Source organism: Thunnus thynnus, chromosome 9, assembly GCF_963924715.1.
Source record: "Thunnus thynnus chromosome 9, fThuThy2.1, whole genome shotgun sequence".
Lineage (NCBI taxonomy): Eukaryota > Metazoa > Chordata > Actinopteri > Scombriformes > Scombridae > Thunnus > Thunnus thynnus.
The window spans coordinates 3,014,043-3,036,687 of NC_089525.1; the positions used below are offsets into that span (position 1 = coordinate 3,014,043).

Here is a 22,645-nt window from a genome sequence, read left to right on the forward strand (position 1 = left end):
AAAACCAAAACAATGAGCTGAAAGAGGCTAAAATGCTTGGTGGAGCTGACAGGAACTGCAGAGTTGGTGATGATTCTCTGTGGGTTTGTAACTATGAACACAATTTTTTTTTTTTTTTACCATACACATTACTGTATCCATATAATAGTAATGACTAACAAGTGTTGGTATATTAGATAATAAAAACAATCATAACTGACTTTATTACATTACAATACATTAAGATAACACTCATCTATTGAATCAACACAACTGTATAAGTTGCTGTTAAAACATTAGGGAGTGACTAATGACCACAATTTTATTAACACAATATTATTTTAGAGACTTTCTAAAACGTTGCATCAAGTCTACAGATGTCTGTAGGCTGCATAATCTTTCTGTTCAGGAAATTTGAAGACACAAAAGCTCTTCTTCATGGAATTTTAAAAAGATGCATAAAGAACTCTGGTACAGTACTTTTCACTGCATCGCTTATCTGTAAGAGACCTCATTGATTTTTACTGGGAGTTGAAGCATTCTATAAAGTGTTCAAACCATTAAATATGCTATTTCAATAGACTGTAGCCGGGGTGGAGGTCATGCTTGAAGAGAATCAATTTAATCTTTGGGTAACTTATATTAAGTTACAACAAAATACAATTACTATCAATACAAATATTGGATTTTTTTTCAAAATTAATAAACCTGTTGGCATAGGGTGCAGATTTCAAAAGGCTCTTGTAATGACTTCAAATGCTTCAAAGGCAGTGTCTTTTTGGGGTAACAGGAATGTGAATTAACTAAAAATTCAACTTACAATATCTACTCATAAAGACCTCAATACACAGTCTATTTTCTTCCCTTGGTATACTATCCCTAAAGGTGATGATGATGATGGTGATGATGATGATGATGATGATGATGATGATGATGATGATGATCTGAGAAGGAGGAGGAGGAAGAGTAGGAGGAGGGATATCACCAGTTAATAACCCCAGCCTCCTCTGCCTGTCAGCATCATGATCGCAGAATGTACCGGGACCCCTTCACCAGCGGAGCCGCGTCGAGATGGGTGTCCGCGGACAGAGCTGCAGCCGGTGACGCTTGACATTTCCTCCATCCAGTAGTTGATTTCTCCAAGCAGCGCGGTGTGAAGCTGGAGCCTTGGCACAAACACACACACACTCTCACACACTCACAGAGGTTGCCTCTCCGGCGCGTAATTTGCTCCGACACATTCCTCCGAGGCTTCTCCTTCCTTCCGTCTGGGGATTTGAAACTTGAGGGGGACTTTACCGTCGCAGGCAGACAACAAAAGACGGACGGACTGGACGGAGAGTGTCGGTGCGGTGAATGTAGCGGCAGGCTGGGTGTCAGTCTGCGGGGCGCACAGCGGTGCTGCTGGACCAGCCGAGAACGCACCAAGTCCCGTCCCACATCCCGGTTTCCCCCCTCTGTCCTGAACACGGCAAACATGATTTTCCTCTGGATTGTGCTTGTTCTTTTCTTCTCAGGTAGGTCCAATTATTTGATTTTTTAGAATAAAACTGAAAGGTTGAATCTTTTGTGAAACTGTTATACCACACTCTTTGTCTGGATGCTCTTTGGCTCGCAACTTAAATGGAGATGAGGATGGAGAGCGGGAGGTGCTTCATTTGTAGCCACACATTTCACCCCAAAGTAAAGCGAGATATTTCTGCCTTCTTTTATTATTACCTCCATTACTCTGAGGTGCAGGTCTTTTGTTCGTTTGGTCAGTTTCACGGTCCTGGAGCCACAGGGATGTGAGGAGGTGTGCATTTTTTCCTCTCAACTTTTCAGCAGAGTAAAAAAAATGTCTCATAAAGCTGCCTTAATCCTCAAGTAGGATTTTTTGTTTCACAATAATAACAGCTGTTGGTTGTGCTTTTAGTTAAAGCAAAACAATATATATCGTCTAAAACGCCACTAGGCTACGCCCTTCCAGCTCCAAGCCCTGGACTGAAACTTTAAATATGATGATTGAGCTGACGGATATGTGTCAAAAGCTCCATAAAGACACTGGTGCTATTCAGTGCTTTTATATATATATATATATATATTTATATATATAGGCTACATATTTTATTGTTTGAGTCCCAGCAGAACAGCAAGAATTCTTTATTTATTTGTGAGGTTGTGGCTCTATATGGAGTTATGAAGCGTAAAGAATCTAATGATTTGTTATAATAAAATACAGTTTCATACATAAGATGTTTTAAAGTAAGTCTGTTTTAAAATCAGTGTTCTTTTTTCATACTGTGATTTCTAAATGCCATATTTTGACACATTTGCACATAAAAAAATCAGAGAAAGAGAAAGAAAAACCAAAAAAAGTTCATTATTGAGGAGCAAATAAATCATAATAAATGACAAAATGAGTACACATGAATGACAGAATGTCTTCATTGTAAACCTTAAAATCACATTAAATGTTCCATGTAGATTAAGAGGAATGTGAATGCAGCATATCCTAAAAAAAAACTATCAAACAAAAAATGTGATCCGCCGTCGTCCAAAATGAAACCCTGAATGTTGCTCCTCCATCTGCTCTGATAATGATTGTGCTGAACCACTTTATTTCAGGTGTATTTGTTCCCCTGTCTCTTGCAGACCAAGGGATGATTCAGACATGAAATTCAGCGGACACATCAGGCATGATTTATTAAGAGATAATTAAAGCATTCATGTTTTTAGGGGATATTTGTCCCCTTCATATACCTTCACAGATCTCCAAAGAGACGCCTTTTCTTTTTTCTGTCTTTACACAAGATGTTCTATATGCAGTAAAACCACTCTAGACCTTCTTTTATTTTAAAATGCCTTTTTTTCCTCATTGTATAGATTGTTTTCTAATGATTATCCACCCTGACAAGAGTCGTGACTATCTTTGGATGTTGGGAGAACCCTTAAAGTCCGTCTTTATTGATACAAACAACACTGAATATGATTCTTGATGGTTTGAAACTCCACCTCAATTCTACAAATTATTTCCTGAATTAGTGTGTGATTCACACATAAGACACTTTGCTTGATTTGGTTGAAATGTTAAACCAAATGAAAAATTGAACCTTTCTTGTTGCATTTGCAGAGCTGTATTTGTACGCTTGTATTCTCACCAAAGCAGCTTCTTGACGATCATTTTGCAATCAATGAACTTGCTGTTGGATGTATGTTGTCCTGAGGATTAACTTGTCATGTTTATTGTAGGACCTCTCTTTATCTCTTTGCGTGTGTTTTGTATCGAGTTTGGGAGTCTGTGTCTGGCGGCTAAAAGCTTGTAAATGAGAAAACTGAGAGAAAAAAGGCTTTTTTTTTCCAGCACCATAGACGTACTGTTAGAGAACTTTTTTAAAGGGCTGTTTACAGTACCATTCAGCTATGGTCAAGCCTGCAACAACCATTTTGTGGTTAATAATTGAGGAGGTTAGTAGGCCAAGTTTTTATCACCTACAGTAAAGAGTTTATGCAATCTTTCAGGAATTTAAGATAAAAGCAGTAAATTGGTCAACACAAACTCGTAGGTATATACGGAAGTTTAGTAATGACAAAAGAATGAAACTAATTTTTATCTCTCACCAGATTCTGAGCACTTGAGAATGTGAGAGTGCACACACACCAACAATTTATGACTAACGGGACACGCCCATGTCTGGCTATTAGCATGTTTTTCTCAGTTCAAGTCTGATGTGATGCCAAAAAAAAAAGCCGAAAGCTCACAGCGCACCTGCAAGTCACCTGACGTTATTTAGGAGGTGGAGTCTAACAAGATGATGCTTCAGTTTTAGTTTTAGTTGATTTGTATGCAGAACCTGTCCTTTACCGCTCAGCTGTGGACTTGACTTAATTGTTTTTTTTTTTTGTAATTGACGTGCATCCATAGATACTGTTCAATCATTAAGGTAGGATATATGTAAAAAGCATTTGAATCTTTCATTTTCTTACAATACATTTTTTGTATATGTGTGTTATTAAGAAAAAAAAGAATCACAGTTATTGTGTTGTAATAATTACGTTGGTGGTATCTTCTGTAGATTATATCAGCGACTCCCAACCTTTTTGTTTGGTGAACCCTCAGTCCTATCAGATCATTCTCACAGCTGCCCCCCCCCCCCTCCTGTTAAATGGGACAGCTTTATGGAATTGTGTGATAGTGTTACACTACAGTGGCTCAGGTTGATTCTTGGTTTACAGGACACGGTGATCCTGGAATTGCTCATGTTTATGCATGGTCTTTTTTAAAATTTTATTTTATTTTATTTTTTATTTTATTTTTTCCAGTAGATGCGGAGATCCATTTTGCATTAGTTCAGACACTGGACGTCAACCATTTATCCAGCTTTTTGCTTTTCGTTGGCTTTTTCCTAGTTTTCATGAACTTTCAATGGCAACACTTGTTTTTAAAGTATTATTCAGGTTGGTAGAAGTTTGCGTTGTGCAGTCAGACAACCACAGCATACAATACCATGAGAATAAATATATTTAAGATCAGCATCACCACAATTTGAAATCATATTTGTGTATTTATTTTCTTCCTAAACACACATATGTGGATGTACTGTCTATAATAAAATCATTATTTCTATATTTCTTTTCAAGGTATTTGAGCTCTTCCACAGTCTTTCCAGGTACCCCCTGGAAACTGTAGAAGAACCCCCTGGGGTATAAGTACAGTACCCCTGGATAGGAATCATTGAATTATATCAGTGCTGCTGCAGGTCTAATGAAATTCCCCCACAGTGGCTTTATGTGAGCGTGGTCTGCACAGCAGCATGGCCCCGCTGTGTTCATTAGCCGTGTTAATGATTGTCCAGCTTGTAGTGACACTATAATGTTGAGTGACAGGCTCATATATCTCGCTGTCTCTCTGCCTCAGGTTTACCCGGCCCCTCCCCTCCCCCTCTTTCTCTCCCACAAGGCTTTCAGGTCGTGTCTGATTTTCCTTTTTTTCAATCTCAATCTAAATTCCCCCTCGGATTCAGTGGCGCGTCAGAATAAATTGTTCAAGTCGTTCAATGAGGAAGTGCAGTCAACCGACGCCGGTGTGCAAACACATTTGGAACGGCGGTGGTTGACGTCTTATCGGTGCGGAGGCAGGTGTGCATGTTTGTGTGTATTTTTGGGGGTGGGAGGGTGCGTGACAGGGCTCATTTTGCATAGACGCCACTTGTGGGTTTTTGAAGACCTATACTGATACCGATACTTTGGGAGTGAAGCTGCCCACAGGGAATATTTACCTTCTCTTAGAAACATCTTGTTTCCCCTGAAGTAGCTTTATGGTTATTAAAAAGACCTTATCCCACACTGTCTGACCATATCATATAAATATATTGTATATCAGCTTGTCCAGCTCCTCACTGCAGCTATATGATGCCTATATTGAGTGAAATATTCAAACCAGTCCACCAAATGGAAATATGGAAATATAACATTCTTGATGTCTTGTTCATCATTTTATACACATTTGCCCAAAATTCAGCCTGACATACTTGATGTTTCTGGAAACTTTGGGATGCTTCAACTTGACTAATTTCTTGGTGAGAAAAAAAAATGCTATCAGTATTTGTCACAGAATTCTTTGCTTGACAGGGAAGAAAGACCTCAAAAACATTTATACTACAGGACACTACATTTCTCTTTTGAAAACCAGGGAGCTGGTGCACCAAATCTGCAACATGTAAGCTGCAATTGTAACATGAGATATATTCTTGATGCCATATGCAACCCATGCAGGAGCATGCAGAGGCCCTGAAGCACTACAGCAAATTAATGGCAACTTGCAAAAAACAATCATTTGTGATACATGTTGGTGTAACCATTTGTGACTTGCATGTAAGCAGTGCTCTTAAATCACTTTGTGACAATAATAATCATAATATAATAACACTCATAATAGTATACCAGATCCATTTAAAGGTGCTCTCCAGCAATTTAGTGTTACACTTCCATAAAGTTGAGGGACTTGCCAATGGCAGATTAAAAAAGGAATAGTCAAAATTGAAGAAGCAGAGGCTGAGATATCCTGACTTTTAGATACTAGTATGGGCCAGGCTCCAAAAATACTGGATCCTAAATTTCCCACATCATCTTTTCATTAGACTCTCCCTGCCTGGTAAATGCTCACATCTTTCAAACACCAAACTTTCAGTTTATAACGCAAACTTTTTGTTAAAGCAATAATTCAACATTTTGGTCTGAATATGAAGCTTAGCTCAGCACAAAAACTGAAAACAGGGAAACAGCTAATCTGGCTAAGTCTGAAGGTAAAAAAACACACCTACCAGCACCTCTAAAGCTAACTAACATGTTATATTTCATTTGTTTAATCTGTTCAAAAAAACAAAGTGAAGAAACAACAATTCACCATTTACCTGGGGTTATGTGCTGGACTATTTCTTGGCTGGGAGCAGTGTCCAGGCAACTAGCGGAGACTCCAGGAAGAAGGCCGTAGCCTTATATTTAATGGACAGACCAGAGCGTGGTGTCTATTCTTTCATCTCACTCTTGGTCAGACAGCGTGTTTCCCAAGATGTTAAACTATTTCTTTAAAAATACTGTGTCTACAAATCCTTCATCTTCATCATCTTGGCTACTTTCTTAGCCTAGCCAAAATCTCCTCCAGAGCCACAGAGGACATTATACAAATGTTTTCACAGGTTGAGTTGCACTCCTCATGCTGAGTAAACTGACCTTTAGGTGTAAAATCTGTGGAGTGCCCCTTTAAATAAAATGGAAGCTATAGGCAGATTATATAGTGGTGTGATGCAATGGTCTATCCTTAGACATTACCTCATCTAAACACACAACCTCCTCTTATAGCATATAAAACACACACACACACACACACACACACACACACATACACACACACACACACACAAACACAAACACACAGGTGTCAGGTGTTTCAAAGTATAGGATGGTTGTGTGCCTGTCTCACCGTGCTAACACACCCATTACTGCTGATTCAACGGCACTGCAGGGGTGTGTGCTTTGAACAACAGGAGACCTTCCAGTAGGTAGGCAGAGAAAGAGAGAGAGAGAGAGAGAGAGAGAGAGAGAGAGAGAGAGCGAGATAGAGAGAGAGAGTCTCATCTGTATTGATCTCCAGTGACAGACGATGACGTCTATGAAGAGCAATGAGGCCAGAGAAATGAGCATCATAAACCTGCTTTGATGATAAGTGTAAAAAAGCTGCTTGGAATAGGAGAGGCCATCATCCCAGGTCAGAGAGAAGGAGTGAGAGGGAGAGATGAAGAGGATTAGAAGTGTGTGAGGTGAATGAACTTGGTAAAAGAAGTGAGGAAATCCATCTTCCTTCTTCTGTCATATTTAATGAAAAATGAGAAACTCACCTGGCCTCCATCCACCTGGTTTCATCTGATCTGAATGCAGAGGTGTGTGTGTGGCGTGTGCATGCATGTGTTTGTGTGTGTGTGTGTGTGATAGCGTTCTTCTCAAAGGGAATGGTGTATCCAACGGGGTAGTTTGGAGGTCTTCTGTGTGTTTTGTTGATAACTGGGATTTGGAACTCAAACACAGGGGCGGCAGATGGTGTGTTGGCTTCTGCTTCCTTGGCTGTGTGTGAGTATGTGTGTTAATGTGTGAACAAGCCTTAGATTGAGTGCTGCGTGTGTGTGTGTATTGGTGTGTCCTCACCCAAACTCAGTGTCGGACACGATTCAGCGGTCCCTGAAGGTACCACTGCTCTCTGTGGTCAGAGCCTGGGTTGATCCCAGGCCTGACCTCAGGCCCATCTGCTATCATGATGACAGATGTGTCAGAAACTGGCTTCAGATCTGTGGCTGGACCCTCAATCCCCAGTTAGTCTTTCCGACAGACCGTCCTCCCTGTTGGCAGGAGGACCCCTGCCAGACATTTAGTTTACTTTAGGTTGGGACAAGACTCTTCAAACATTAAAACGTATAGAAACACATTCTTTACTCTTTATATGGAGAGTTTTGGCATAATCATGAAATTTAATTATAATTTTAAAAAACACATTGCAGCACAAGATCAGTGTCACTAAGTCAGGAAATTAGTGCTAAATAACAGAGCTGTTAATATAAAATAATGAAAAGCTGAGAAAACATAAGTAAAAAAAATATATACGTGTCATGAAGATTGCTAAAACTTACAAAAACATTTTTTGAATTAACTAAAATAATTTTACAACACACTGCGCTCTCTTTCTCTTTCTTTTCAAGAACAATATTTACACACATTTTCATTCTTTTCATGCCAGATGCACATTTTAGGGCTGGGGCCAAAGTGGGGAGTAAACACTTCCAACCCAAATAAAGCTAAAAACCAAATCTAGATTAAAGATGTATTTGTTGTTATGTGGAGAAGACTTAAGATTTAAAGCTCTGCTTGGGGCTGCAATATTCATTACACCCCATAATTACTGTTAAATGGAATGAACAACACACTGGCATTTTTCTGTTCTTATAGCCATACCAGTAGCGGGGCTATAAAGGTGGTGCAGAATGAAGGCCATGGGGTCATTCAAATCAAATGCATTTATTCTCTTGATGATCAGCAAATTTCATGACAATCTCTGTCATTAGTTACTGAATATAAAGCGTTTTTATTTTGACCTGTAGATGGCATATTTCATGGCAATCTGCTTTAGATGTTTCAGTTATACAAGAGTAAACTTGGGCCTGATAGTGGCATCAGAAGAAAGATCAGGGGGGTCACCAAATCTTTAGGATTCATCCTCTGGAGACTCTGAATATTTGAAGCAAGTATGATGGCACTCTGGCCAGCAGTGTTAGTCTAAGTAGTAGAAGATTAGAGTAGTAGAGACTGTCCTCCCAAGATAAACGACACAGTAGATCGTAATGTTAGTTGCCCAAAAAACAACATATAATCATGTTTGAGTGACAGATGGGATCTAGTGGTCAGAGTAATTGTGACTGGGAGCAGATGACGTATATAAATATATATATGTGAACAGATTTACTCATTCAGAGGAGGAGGGGTGGATGGAGGCATGAACTGATTTTATTCCTGTTTCCAACCGCAAGTCAGGACATTAAAAAAAATTTAAAAAACCTTAACCTTAACCCCATTGTTATTGTAGCCGTGACGACGAAGGTAACTTTAAGGAAATAGTAACTTTAAGCCACACCATGTTTCTCTAACCTTAATAAAGTGATCATTTTAACCCAAACCATGATCTTTCCCTGAACCTACCAGACCTAAACCACAGCGTTGTCACATCATAAAACATCATTATTGTTTAACAGTGATTTGTAAAACTTTTGGAAATCACAGACAAATGATGCGCACCAGCCGCAGGACATTGTTATAAACCAAACCGCAGGCAAAAATAACTGCAGATTTCATGTGGAATGGTTCTCCTGGAAAAAATGGCTAACTGCTAGCTTGTCAAAGGAGGCACTTTTTTGCTTCCCGTGTGTGTCTTCTGAGTAGACGGCACCTGGTCAAGAGCAGGTTTTAAGGATCTCAAGCATCTTTCCAAAAGGATTACCAAACATGAAAGCAGCGGGAGTCTTCTAGACAGTGCAGTAAAGTTGGGCTTGCTCAACCAAGCAAACGTAGCTAACGTTTCTCAAAGTGACTGCGCATACAAACGCCAGTTACAGGATTTTAACACCAGAGTCATTGAAAAGTTTGTCCAGAGGAAGAACCGCCGTACCTTCTGTCTCTTCAAGCGAGCTTTGAAGTGGTGAGTGAAAGAATTATAGTTTATCTTGCTGTTAAAGCGTGGTATGTATTTTTGTGTGTGATTCTTTCTTTTCTAATGGTCGTGGTTGGATTTTATGGTGAATCAAAGGCTTGGTGCAGAACTCACTGCTGCTGAACTGTTTAATCCTGTGAATAGTGAGATACTTATTTGCCTTTACTCATGTGGGTGTCTACCCCTGCTCCTCCCTTCCTACAGTCATCTTCTGCTCTCCTTCCTGCATTTAATTAAAACGTGCTCCCTAAAAAATGCCACTCCCTTCTCCTCCTATTGCTATCCTTCAGCCTGCAAACAGCTTTTGTATTAACAGTCACATTGGCATATTTTATCTAGTCCTGTAGTGCCCTGTAGTTATGCTGTAGAAGAGTCAAAATATCATTTCAGGGGGGATATGAAAAGATGATGATGTAATTTTTTGGTCATGCCTCTGTCCAAAGTAGTTGTTGCCCCACCATTTTTTTCCACCTAAAAATGCCACATTACAAGAGTACTGCTGCATATGTATTAAGCCTTTTGTGGCTCCAGAGGGAGCTGACATAAAACTCATTGGGTGTCGGGTGTCCCTGATCTTACTGTAAACAGGGCTCCCTTTAGCCAATGATGGGTCTCTACTGTCATCACTGTCAACCAGCTTCTCATTCGTGGTCTGTGTTGTGGATCCTGAAGATGCCAGGTTGTAAATTTCCAACATACCCTGTCAGATGGTCTAATCTTGCAAGGCATGATATGCAACCAATACAGCTTGGGAATTTTCATCTGTTTCTTTCGTTAGTGGAAGGCTTAACACTAGTGGCAGTGACTGTCTTAAAGAATGATATCATGACCCCCACCAACAGCTATCCTGCAGTTTGAACTTGCCTCAGCTGGCTGACTGACTGTGCAAGAGCCCTTTTCTTGTCATTATCAAATGTAATTTGTGAAAAACCACAGGCTGATGAGAGTCTTTGCCAAAACACAGGGAATGGAGGCAGAAGCTCCTTTACTGTAATACGCAACGACACAGCAGGAGTTCTTTTGCAAAATGTAAAGAAAAATGGGAGGCATTTATCACTGTCTGAGACCTTCGCAACCATTCAGACAGTATCCATTATTGTGCTCTTTGATCATAATTATACTAATTATGCCTCCACTATTACCTCGGTTTTTCATAAACAAGGAAGCAAGGGAAATGAGAATGTAGAGGCTTAGTGGTTCAGTCTCTGATTGTCTGTGAAATGTGATTAGAAATTTGCAGGTGACACACTGACTTTTGTGTGAATTATTCTGGTTAATTTAGGCGAGGGAAGAGCAGTGGGTTGCGGGCATAAAGTAACAGAGGGGGGAACCAAAGCTCAGCTCATATCGGTCATTTTCTGCAAACTGCTCCACATGCTCTTACTCCCACTGCTTTTTTAAAATGATTGGATTGGTTGACCTACCCTGAAACTGCAGAACTAATTTTACCAATATGAAGTTTTTGCTCTGTTAAAAGGTCAGACTCCCAATTATTGGCTCTCAACCTAAGCTTTTACTAAGGAAGCACAGAACATAGAGCCAAAGTCCATGCTGTGATCCTGAGATGTCCTCTAATCACAGGCTGGCAACACTCTGTTTCAGTTTCCACAAGTTCCAGCCATCAGCCATGATGGGAAACCATCTCTTCACATCAATGAAAGTTACTTTTCCAGATGCATTGCTCTGTCAAACTATCATGTCATTTGTTGAAATTAACAAGTTGCATTTTTAAGTGGCAGCAAAAACCTTTATCCAGGATTTTTGCATCTATGATGTTGAAACCAAAATGCTTTTTGCACATTCAACAAGATGGTGTCATGACTGTGGCTTGCTAGTTTCCTCCATTTTGCATTAGCAAAGATATAAACAAGACGCCTTAGCATGAAAGTTCATTCTTAAAATGGAGTTGTTACTTTTACTAAACAATCGTTTAGTTTCAGATTTTGCTCATCATCAACTCCAACTCCTGATGAGGACAATATGATATGGTCAAAAAATGGTTCATAGCCCCAGAAAATGCTTGTAGCAGCTGTAGGAGGAGGAACTTGAGTTGGGATTGTGTTGTTAAAAAAATGTTCAGTTTATTGATGGGGCAACTGGGCACACAATAGTGTATATGTGATAGTGTATAGTAATGGAGTAGTCTGTAGTTTGAATTGCTAAATATTTTTTAATATGACATTTCTAAAGAACAGAAAATTGTTGGTTTCTACACTAGTTTGTGGATGAATTGTATTTGTTTCAGTTAGTTTTTCCCAACATTTGTGCACGCAGTGACTTCATAACATAGTAATGTCTAAGACAACTAGAATTGCTGTGCATTCTTGAAGCCATCTGAAGTTTTTTTTTTATGAGAAGTGAAACGTCTTCAAGAAATATGCAAGTCCAGTTACATTTGACTTAGCATGTTTAGATACCAAAGCTCTATTTCAGCTTCACAGTGAAGTGGAGATGAATAATCAAAGTGGCTTCCTGTTTACTTATTGTTTATCTTATTCCCCAAAATGTAGACTCCACCCATCTGACACTGGCACTGAAGTTGAGAATTCTTGAGGTTATATCTTCGTTTTGTCTCTTTGATGCTAAACAGTCATTGCTGTCAGAGACACTGGTCACTCTTGTGGTATCTTTTCCCCGGGTTTTGTTATTGGATGCTCAATTGAAGTTTGTTTTTTTTCTGGATGGCTGTCTTTGTCTGTTCATTCAACTGTGGTTGGCATCACTTCTCATTTTAACCAACCACTTATTCCTTTTTTTCTTCCAAACAAACCCGCAATGTGAAACGCATCACTTCCATTTCTCATCACAGTGCTGGGAATACTTTCACCCAGAGAAACACTTTTCACCTGATTCTTCACCACAGCTAGTTCCAAGTCTTTCTGTGCCAAGTATAAGAGGGAGATATTTGTACAGAGAGAGGGATAAGAGCTGATAACTGCACATGATAACAGCCAGTATACAGTATATTCTCACCAGGTAATAACAGAAATGGAATAACATTGTGGATTAGGTGCAGTCATGCTTTGTGCTGTAAATTAATCCTGCAGCTTTCACATTAAAACCAACCCTGTGGCACACAGTGTAAACACTCTGTGAAGGCCAGGAGGAGTTGGTGTGGCTTGTTTATGGTAATTATATTACCACCTCAGAATGAATGCGGTAATGATTTATTGATGTTGAAGTGCATCATTATTAGATGATGAGCTGGTGTTTCAACTGTTGCCTGAAGTGGCCTCAGGTGATGTTGTATTGACCTCCGTATCACACTGATTGATTTGTTTATATGTACAGTTATATTTGTTCAACTGTCCTTCACACACTATAGGCTGTGTCAGAGATCTAATAGAATTATAATGAAACATGGGGAAATTATATTAAACCTTATTTTCAGAATTACACTGACCAAAAGAGGGCACTACAATTAAAAACAAGATGGTGTATGAATATTACCATGTATTTTAGTGACATTTAGTGACAGAGGTTGAGCTAACACAACCTCTGACTGGTCTTAAAACATGCCAAAAACTTTGCAATTTGCACAGATGTGTCTGAACAGTGTGACTTCATGTCAACTAGTTCCATTTTATTTCTAAACAGCCAACGTACCAACTGTACAGATGTTAGCTGTAAGCTAGCTAGCAAAGCACATACACATACTGTACATACACACGTGTTCATGTGACAGCTCAGCCTCTGATTTTGAAACTCAGCAGGAATGCCAGTTTTCTCTGATATTTTCCTCCAATTTATCTCCCTTCCCCTCTTGTCTCTGTATATGTATTAATTAGTCATAAGTCCCTGCATAAGCCCAGATTTTGATCCAAGCTCAAACATTTGCAACCCATGCCTTTGTTTTGATTGAATAAGGGTCACAGTACAGCTTTTTTACGTTGACTTCATGCAGTGGTGCTGCCTCTAAAATGTGCCACAAGTTCAGTCTGAAAAAAAGTATAATTCAATGTTTTGGAAAATATGCTTATTTGCTTTCTAGGGGAGTGTTAGATGAGAAGATTGAGACCACTCTCATGTTTGTAGGGTAAATGTGAAGGTGCAGCCAGCAGACAGGTAGCTTATATTAGTTTAGACTGGAGGAACAGCTAGCCTGGTTCTGATCAAAGGTAACAAAATCCAGCTACCAGCAACTTTAAAGCTCACTAATTAACATGTTATACCTTGTTTGTTTAAGTATAAGAAAGACAAATTGTGGTTTTATAAGGGGTGGGGGGCGTGACTTCCTGGAGTCTTGTCACTGTAAGGGTTGTCAGGCACCTGGCCAAGAAATTGTCAGTCATACATGACGTTTCTGCTGGAACACTTGGCAAGAAACGTGACCCGTGATTGCTGGATTGAGTCACTGTTAAACAAACGTGCTCAGTCTGAATGGATGTCTTCCTCGAAGCAGCGCTCCAGACTCTTCTGTGTATACACCACAGTGCTGGTGTGCAGCAGATGGCATACTGTTCATTGTTTTCAATATAGGAAAACAATGATAAACTCCACCAGCACTGATGGAGAGTGCTGCCTGCCGCCTGCAGACACAGTGTGGCAACAAAAGTTTAATCTTCCCTTCTGCCATCTACTGTAGCTGTGATGACAAACGGGCTTTTTTGGAAATTCTACCTAAACGGAGGCACGTACATTTATTTATCAACATGTACTTCTTGTTCTTTTCTGTGAAGATAAATTAGTGAAAAGCTTTCTCTGAACATTTTGGAGTCTGGGAGGAAAATGGCTTACTGCCAAAGTTAGGTTTAGCTAAACAATTTCACTTTCATGCTTGGCCCTCTTTGTAGTCAGCCTGGCCCTCCTTACTTGGCAACTTGCACACTGTGGCTTGGACTTCCTTTGGGAACACCTCTTGAGAAATAGTCCTCAGGCTCACATCTACAATAGCAAGGCAGCAGAGAACAAGGGCCACCTAATTCATTTCAATGAGACTTATTTTGGTGCGGTGGGGGGTGCCTGTTGAAAAGTGCTTCAGCCAAAAAGACAGAGTAGTGCATCAAAAAAATTGGTTCTGCCACATGTCGGCATAGTTCACTCTGTTGGCCAGTCAAGTACATACAACATTCATAGCAGCTATAATACAAGACAACAGCATTACTCTGTATTGAGATGGAGGAGAAGATTATAGAGTCAAGTGAAACCTGAACTCCTGGGTTCTGTTTCAGAAGAAAGAAAACCTCATTCAAAATCACATTATGTGCATTTCCATCCATGTGTTTTTATTCACATTTTGTATGTAATGGAAATGGACTTAAGGAATAAATCATGAAGCATGTGACTTAAACATTTGCATCTACTGAAGAGATGAAAACATCAGTGTGACTGGAAATTTAGCTCCACAAGCTGTTTGTCTCAACAACCCAACTGATAATATTTGTGAAACGTCAGTGGGTGGAAAAGCACATTAATTTGAATTTTTATTGGCTGATTTTTACTATTTAGGTGAAAACCTAGCTACTGACTGAAATCCAGCTTTGGAACAAGACCATACTCAACAGTATGTTGCGTGGTTTACTCCATATGTCCAGATAAGGATGATCATTCTTTTCAAACATTCTAATATTGTTCATTTAAAGTCCCACTTCACTCAAAAATGTGTTTTTCTTCTTGTTCCTTCAGTTGGATGTTTGCTGATGTTTGCATTCATCTGCTGAAGGAGGAAAGTTTCTCTGTGCTCACCTGAAATCTCAGTTTAAGGTGTGTACCTACATTCATGATTTGTGACATCATCGCTAGTTTGGAGCCAATCATGGGCAAGTATGCAACTTACACAAGTGTGATGTGGAATCTTGAAACCTCCAGTGCACAAACACTGAGAATGACTTTATGACAGACTTTATGGTGAAGGATGAAATTAATCGTATTTGCATATTTATAGTTTCTGGAATTTTTAATGAGGGAAAAGAAGGAGATTTTAAGAATTTCAACATGATAATTGATTTTTTTTGTGGAAAAACCGTATGAGAAATTATTATTCAAATAAATTTTATATACATCTTAAAACATGTCTGGAGGGGATCTTTAATATTTCTGTTTCTGGTGGTCTTAAACAAACACCATATCCCACAAACCTGAGACCTTCTCAGATAAAAAAAATCACCAGCTTGACATTGTTGCTCTGATGGATTTTCCATAGTTCATCTGGCCACAAATACAAGGACATGAAGTGTTATGTATTGACTTGGCATCGATAAACCTTCAAAGAAGCCTGGCTAAGATTTGATGTTCTTCACCTGTACCCTGTAGCAACATGCCTCACACCAACAATGTCTTTACTGTTGTTTTCTATACGGAAGCAAATTAAAAACAGAATTGAAAACAAGATAGGTTTCTACCCTAAGCAGCAAATCTTTTGTAAACAAAAGTGACAATGTATATTGCTTGTAATGGCCTTCCAAAATGACCCATATATGCAATTTTACCTGATCTGACACTTAAAAATCACAATTATAAAAAGAATGTGTACGAATTGTGTACGAAAACAGTGAGAGCTGCATCCAACCAGATATTGTTTTTGCAAATTGTCACACTCATGAGCCAATGGGATTGTTTACAGCGTGACAAACACAGCGCGGAATATCTAAACACAGAGCTCTGCTCACCTTTAGCTCATAGTTCCGGGTGACAGATTCAACATCAGAATTCCACATGATGGAATAACAACGATAAGATTCAAGACTATTGTTGTTGAAAGTTCAATCAGTGAAAACGAATTAGTGACAGTGAAAACATAAACGATGGACAGATAAATAACGATTTGCTACAGATAGTAGCTGGCTGCCAGACAACAACTCCATGGAGTTTCCACAACTTTATGCTTCAGAGTTCATCAACACGACACAGTGAGCATCGGCGTTTGTTTCACCGTTTGTGTGACCCTTACAGGCGCTCACCAACACACCTGTAACTCAGTGTTGGTAAAAAGTAAGAGGCTCTACATGGTGGCACAACTGCATCCTACAGCAAATCTGATGAACATTTTCTGACAGTTACACTGCACATCCCTCGTCTTCTGCATTATTGGTTAATATATTTTTACTCAGTTGAATTATTGACAGCAATTAACCCATAAACATCCCTACTTTCTATCATCTGTTTTCTCTGTGCTAGTAGGCCCACTTTTCATAAACTAAACATGGATGTAGGTGGATGTGTTTGAAGGCACCACAGTTGAATAGAGACAAAATAAATTTTGTTCTTCTATCACAATTAAACTTATTAATATAAACCCACATATAATATATTTGTATTATAACCTTTATTTTTATCATGGAATTATGCAAATTAGGCAAACTCATGTAATCAGAACGTATGTACGCATGTAAGTCAGAACAAATATAACTATTTCAGGTGCGTTGTCTTCCCTTAATCTTTTGTGTATAATAATTATTAATTAATATGAAAAATAGAAACATATGTACTGAAAAGTTATGTAGATGGCTGATTATTTAAAAGTAAAAACTGAGAAAAGCTTTGCAAAAAAAAAAAGAATCAGTCTCATTTCATAGACAGAAAATGGCATTGAAATGATAAAAAAACTAAAAAAAATAGAAAAGTTGCTCAAAAGCATCGACTTCCCTTCAAACACCTCTGCTCTAGAGTACTTGATGGCTGCAGCAATGGTTCTGTGTGGAGTGCTGCTGAAACCTCATAATTTTACATATTGTGTTATTTGTTTAGCATCAAGTAATGCCACTTGAAAAAATTTTCAGTCAAAAGATTTTTTTTTTTGCTTTAATCCCTGCAAACTACTTGGTAAGATTATGGAAAAATCATGGTGTCATGATCATGTTTACTATTGTTATGAATCCCACACACCAAGTCCAACACCTTCCTCCTCCTCTTCTGACAGACATGAGTCATACGTCACATGGTCTTTGTCAGTTAAATGTAAACATATTTGGGTTTTTTGGCATTTGGCTGCCTAATTTTGGTATATTTTGTTGATTGCAATCAAAGCTGAATTTGATGTGTTATCAGACTGGTGTTGAATAAGAAGCTGTGGACCAACACCAGAACTGTGAAGTGTTTGTTTAATGGCGTCTATGCCAAATAAAGTACTTAAAGACAGAGTTATAACAAATCTAGTATTGAATGCAAAAGTACATAAGCTGCAACTTACCCCGTGGCGTTGTTTATCAGTTGTAGCTATGGTGTTTATATATTTATGTATTTATATAACTTTCTTTGGACAAGAGCATCTGCTACATCCTGAAAATGTAGTCACAGCTTCAAAATAATCTATGTGATCCACATTCAACTAATGATCCTCTTGACTGGGCAACACCTTTACTGGTAAGAGGTCACTACTGAGGGTTTTTTTTTTGCAGTTTTGCAGTGAAAGTGTAGATGTGTCCTCTTACATTTCTTCTACCTTCTTCTGTTTATTCCAACAGAAGCTCAGTAAAGGCCAGTGGACAGCACAGTGTTTGATGTGGTATTAGGCTGTCTGGAGCACTGACACAGTGCCCAAGTACTCTCCTCTTTTCCTGCTTCTGGTCTGAATTTGCTGGATCCGCTTGTCCGTGTAGAGTGGAATAAAGCTGTTTTGATAGTGTCACAATATAGGAAAATAAATATCAAAGTATTCACGATCTATTGAGGAAAAATAAGTTTCTCATTTGAAAGCCATGAATGAATGGCAGTGTGATAGATTGCTCTGTAACCCAGTTTCTCTTGTCCTCTCTACTTGAAAACGTGTACTTTTATTCTATTTTTATTGTTCCAGAAGTTTTCTCATTGAAACCGCTGACTGCTGTGTGTTTGTGAGTTTATGAAAATGCTAAACACACCCAGTCAAAATACAACAATTCGTTTGACTTGTACTGTGAAGTGAAACACATTTTTGCCAGCTATCTGAACGGTAAAACATCTTCAACCCCATACAAAAAGTTTCAAAGGTTGAGATGATGATCTCTTACTGAGATGATGCTACACTATGGGTACAACACAAAAGCTACTACCTGTTTGTGTTATTAAATATGAAATGTATTCAGAGTTATAGCAGGAGTCAACTTGCTAAAGTTGGTTAGAGTGTCTAATTTTCAGTGTTAGATTGTATTCTAAAAAACAATTTATGCTCCATTTATATGTATGAGCTTATCTGCTCATTAAACACTAAATATCACATAACTATTTGTGAAAATGTGTGTGAAAATATTCAGAATAACTCAGTGGGTGATATTGTGTGATTTTTGTTTAAAGCGTGGACGTTCTAATGGAAGGAGGCCTAGATGGAAATATATTAAGTGCCTATGATAAAAAATGAGTTTGTGTATTTAATAGGAGAGGTCCTAGATGTAAATACATTTGGTTTGAAGTATTATATATATATATATATATATATATATATATATAATCTTTTAGTCTGTATTTGTTTACATTTTGGCAAATCTGCACTAGATTTGATGAGACAGATATAAATAAGAATATATACCGCCTTGAGCTCGGCTCAGGAAATACTGAGGAAAGATACCCGAACTAATGTCTCTCTGCTGCTGCTGCTGTGTGCTGCAAATTTTCCTGGAAGACATTATACTGTATGTGTGACCTGAGCATGACATGACCCCATAGGGAGCCGCTAACATCAGAGGATAGTGGCTTTAAAGGGATATGTAGTGTTTTGTGTGCATTTGTTTTTGTAAGTGTTTGATAATGTGATAAATGGCATCAGAGAGGAGACCCTCTGGCCAGACAGGCGGTCAGAATCAGGCCAGTTGGGTTGAGCGGTTAGTCTGATGTGCGGACAAAGTGAGTTGTGACGGAGTGTGGGGATGCAGCGCTCCACAAAGGCTGTTTGTTCAACCAACAATGTTTTATGTATGTGGTTAGTCTTTCATCAGCACACTCAGTATTCAATTTACATACTGTCTACTGATCCGGCACTGAATGTTAAGCTGTTTATGCTCTCTCAGCCACTTTATTCTGACACCGCGATGTGTGTGTGTGGAAGTCTATGCGCACGTGTGTGTGTGTGTGTGTGTATGTATGTGTGTGTCTTAGACAGATTGCTTTGCCCCCTCCGCCCCCTCCCCTGTGGTTGTGCAGTATTGTGTTCTGGTAATAATGATGGGTTCTGTGCCTCCCAGTCTCCCTCCCAGCAGGACACACACATAAAAGGGTCCTTCTCAGGGCAGCCATGCACGCGTGTCTATGTGTTGTTTTTCACTAGTGTGTGTGTGTGTGTGTATGTGCGTGTGCATATGTGCGCATCTTGGTGTGATTCTAAGAACATCATTTTCGGCGGTGCATGCTGATTGTGCCTCATACTGTGCGCGTGTCCAACCCATCAAGGTTCACATTGGTACGCTCGCTCTCCGTCTCTGCCTCGATCTCTCTCGCTCTCCCACCTCTCCCTTTTTCCATCTATCTTTCTGTTCCCCTATTTCTCCTCAACGTATGACATTTCTGCTGTCCTCACACAACTTCTCTGCACTTCCCCTGTGCGTATCAGCTATTGGATTTTTACCAGGGGAGCCTCTCCTTTTGCTACTGCAAATTGAAGCAGCCACACTTCAGAAAACAACAGTTCCTCTTGAAGAAACTTTGGGTTCCACCATCCAATCGTCCGTCTGTAACACATAAATAAATAAATAAAGGAGAACTAGCTCAGCTGGCTGTGTGTGTCTTTGGCTGAAGATCTACTGTAGGTTGCCACAAAAAGAAAAGAAAGGAGAGTGAGAGTAGGATGTTGCTCATTGAAAGTTAGAAGCAACTTGTGTTTGTGTTTGTTGGCGTGAAGTGTGGTCCCCAGTCATTTCTAACCTGTAGGGGTGCTTTCACACCTTAGTGCGGTTCAAATGAATTTTGATACATTTGCCTGTTTAGTTCAGTTGGTTTAGGCTGGTGTGAAAGCTGTCACTCAAACTCTGGTGAAAAAAAACAACAAAAAAATGGCGGAGAATACTTGAAAAGCTGTCTGTCTGTCTGCTTTGATCAAAACTGTGCGGATGATGTGTCAAACATGTATAAAACTAAATGTTAACACTCCATCTACTAATCATTTCATCTATGTAAAGCTATAATTCAGCTTTGTCCATCCTGCTTGTGTCTGTTCCTCCTCATTCATGACATATGAGGTCCAGCTGCGGGCTTGACTTATAATACTCATTATCAATTATATCTTGGTGAGCTCTTTGTGACACCAGAGAATATAAATAAACACATTAGTTTCAGGAAATTGCAGCATGATTCGCTGTCAGTCGCTCAATTCAATTTCCCCCATGTGAGTCCATGCAGCGCCGATGATGCAGATACTCATGATGTCACCAAAACCGTCCAATGAGCGAGTTACCTGTCAGTCCATATGACTTTATGCTTGTTTTATTTGTAATGAGTCAGTATGAAAACAAAATTCTGAAATGCTGTTCCCAGTCTTTATGACTCATCATCACAATACAATAGTCACTGATACAGTGCAGCTGTAGAAATGAGAGCCTTCCCTTTGAGCTTCAGTATATCAGCTTGAAAACAAGACTCCCTGCACATCAAACTTCTTGTGTATATTTAAGTTTGGGTTTATTTTTGCACATGTCTCTCAGTGACAAGTGAGTCATTCAGAAGTGACGTCTGTTTTTAAATACTTCGCTTGTTTCTGGGGCAGAATGTTTGTCAGGTGTAAAAACCTTCGAAAATCAGGCCTTCAGTGAAGTTTCATGCATAATGAAACTTACCTGCTGTGTAATCTCACAATGTTCTAACCCTAATAAAATAATTATATAAATGATATAAAATAAAAAATGTAAGATGAAGATATGCTTATATTATCTGGAAAGCAGGGAATTGGAATAAATCATTTCAGTAACCAAATACTTCAAGCAAAAATGTAAAAACACTCTTCTATCAGCACCTGTCAAGAGCTTTTTCAACAACTTTAAGTGACCTTGTTTTCTTTCAGATGACCTCTGTGTGTGCCACACATTCTTTTGATACTAATTGCATAATTTGAATTTGCATTCAATCAGTTAGTGCTCATCACCTCAGAAATAGTAGATATTATGTTAAAGTGAGCGACATAATGAGATTGAACTGTGAATTCAGCTCAGTCAGACACTACATGTTCTTCTATAATTTCACTCTGAAGGTTAAAATGAGAAAATCTGTTTCATCAGCATCACATGCAAGCCTGGAGAGAAAAGTAAGAATAAAATATAAAGTCATGCTGCATAAGCTTATACACACGCACGTGCGTGCGCGCGCACACACACACACACACACACAGAAACACACACACACACACAGAAACACACACACACACACACACACAGAAACACACTGGATTCAAAGAGACAAAAAACAGGAGAAAATGACAAATTCTGTATCTCATAATTATGATTTATATTCTCAGAATTTTGAGAAAAGATCTCATAGTTATGTGTCCCGTCCAGACCTGAGCTTCAGATATATTTACTCTGCAGATGTTTTCATCATACTTTATTGCATGCTTTATTTTGATAGCTGTTACCAAACATGGTGCCAGCTGAGATGTATTTCAGATACATGACTTTGTATCGGTGAAGCATCCGTACTGTTAGCTACTCCTAAACGAACAGAGCCACTTCAAGCACGTCAGAGTGTTTTCCACCTGAACAGACCCAAAGACTTTACATGCCTTCACAGTCTTGACGCACTACTAATAATAGCATCCGCATTACTCAGTAACATTAACAGTGTCTCAAGCAAGGAGGAAATAAAAGCAAACTAAATCACATAGTTCCATCACAGCCACCTGAGCCTTCATAACCATCATTATAACCGCTATCGTAAGCATCTTTCCTTTTCCGTATAATTACAAGATCATCACGAGATACTTTTCTTGTAATATGAAATCGTTTGATTCATTTGTTTGGTGCATTCTCTGAAATATGAAGACACCATGATGGTTGTTGAAGAAATCAAGTTACCATCCTGATATTTTAGAATAACTTTACC

General features: G+C 39.0%; 1 protein-coding gene across 1 annotated transcript in view; it reads left to right on the plus strand.

The window, feature by feature from the left end:
• The first annotated feature begins 703 nt into the window (after window positions 1–703).
• Window positions 704–22,645, plus strand: part of gfra3 (GDNF family receptor alpha 3) — a 54,568-nt gene continuing 32,626 nt past the window's right edge. The window contains exon 1 of the mRNA XM_067598531.1: window positions 704–1,496. Coding sequence (XP_067454632.1) covers window positions 1,457–1,496 — 40 coding nt within the window. The 5' untranslated portion in view covers window positions 704–1,456. The remainder of the gene's footprint in view (window positions 1,497–22,645) is intronic.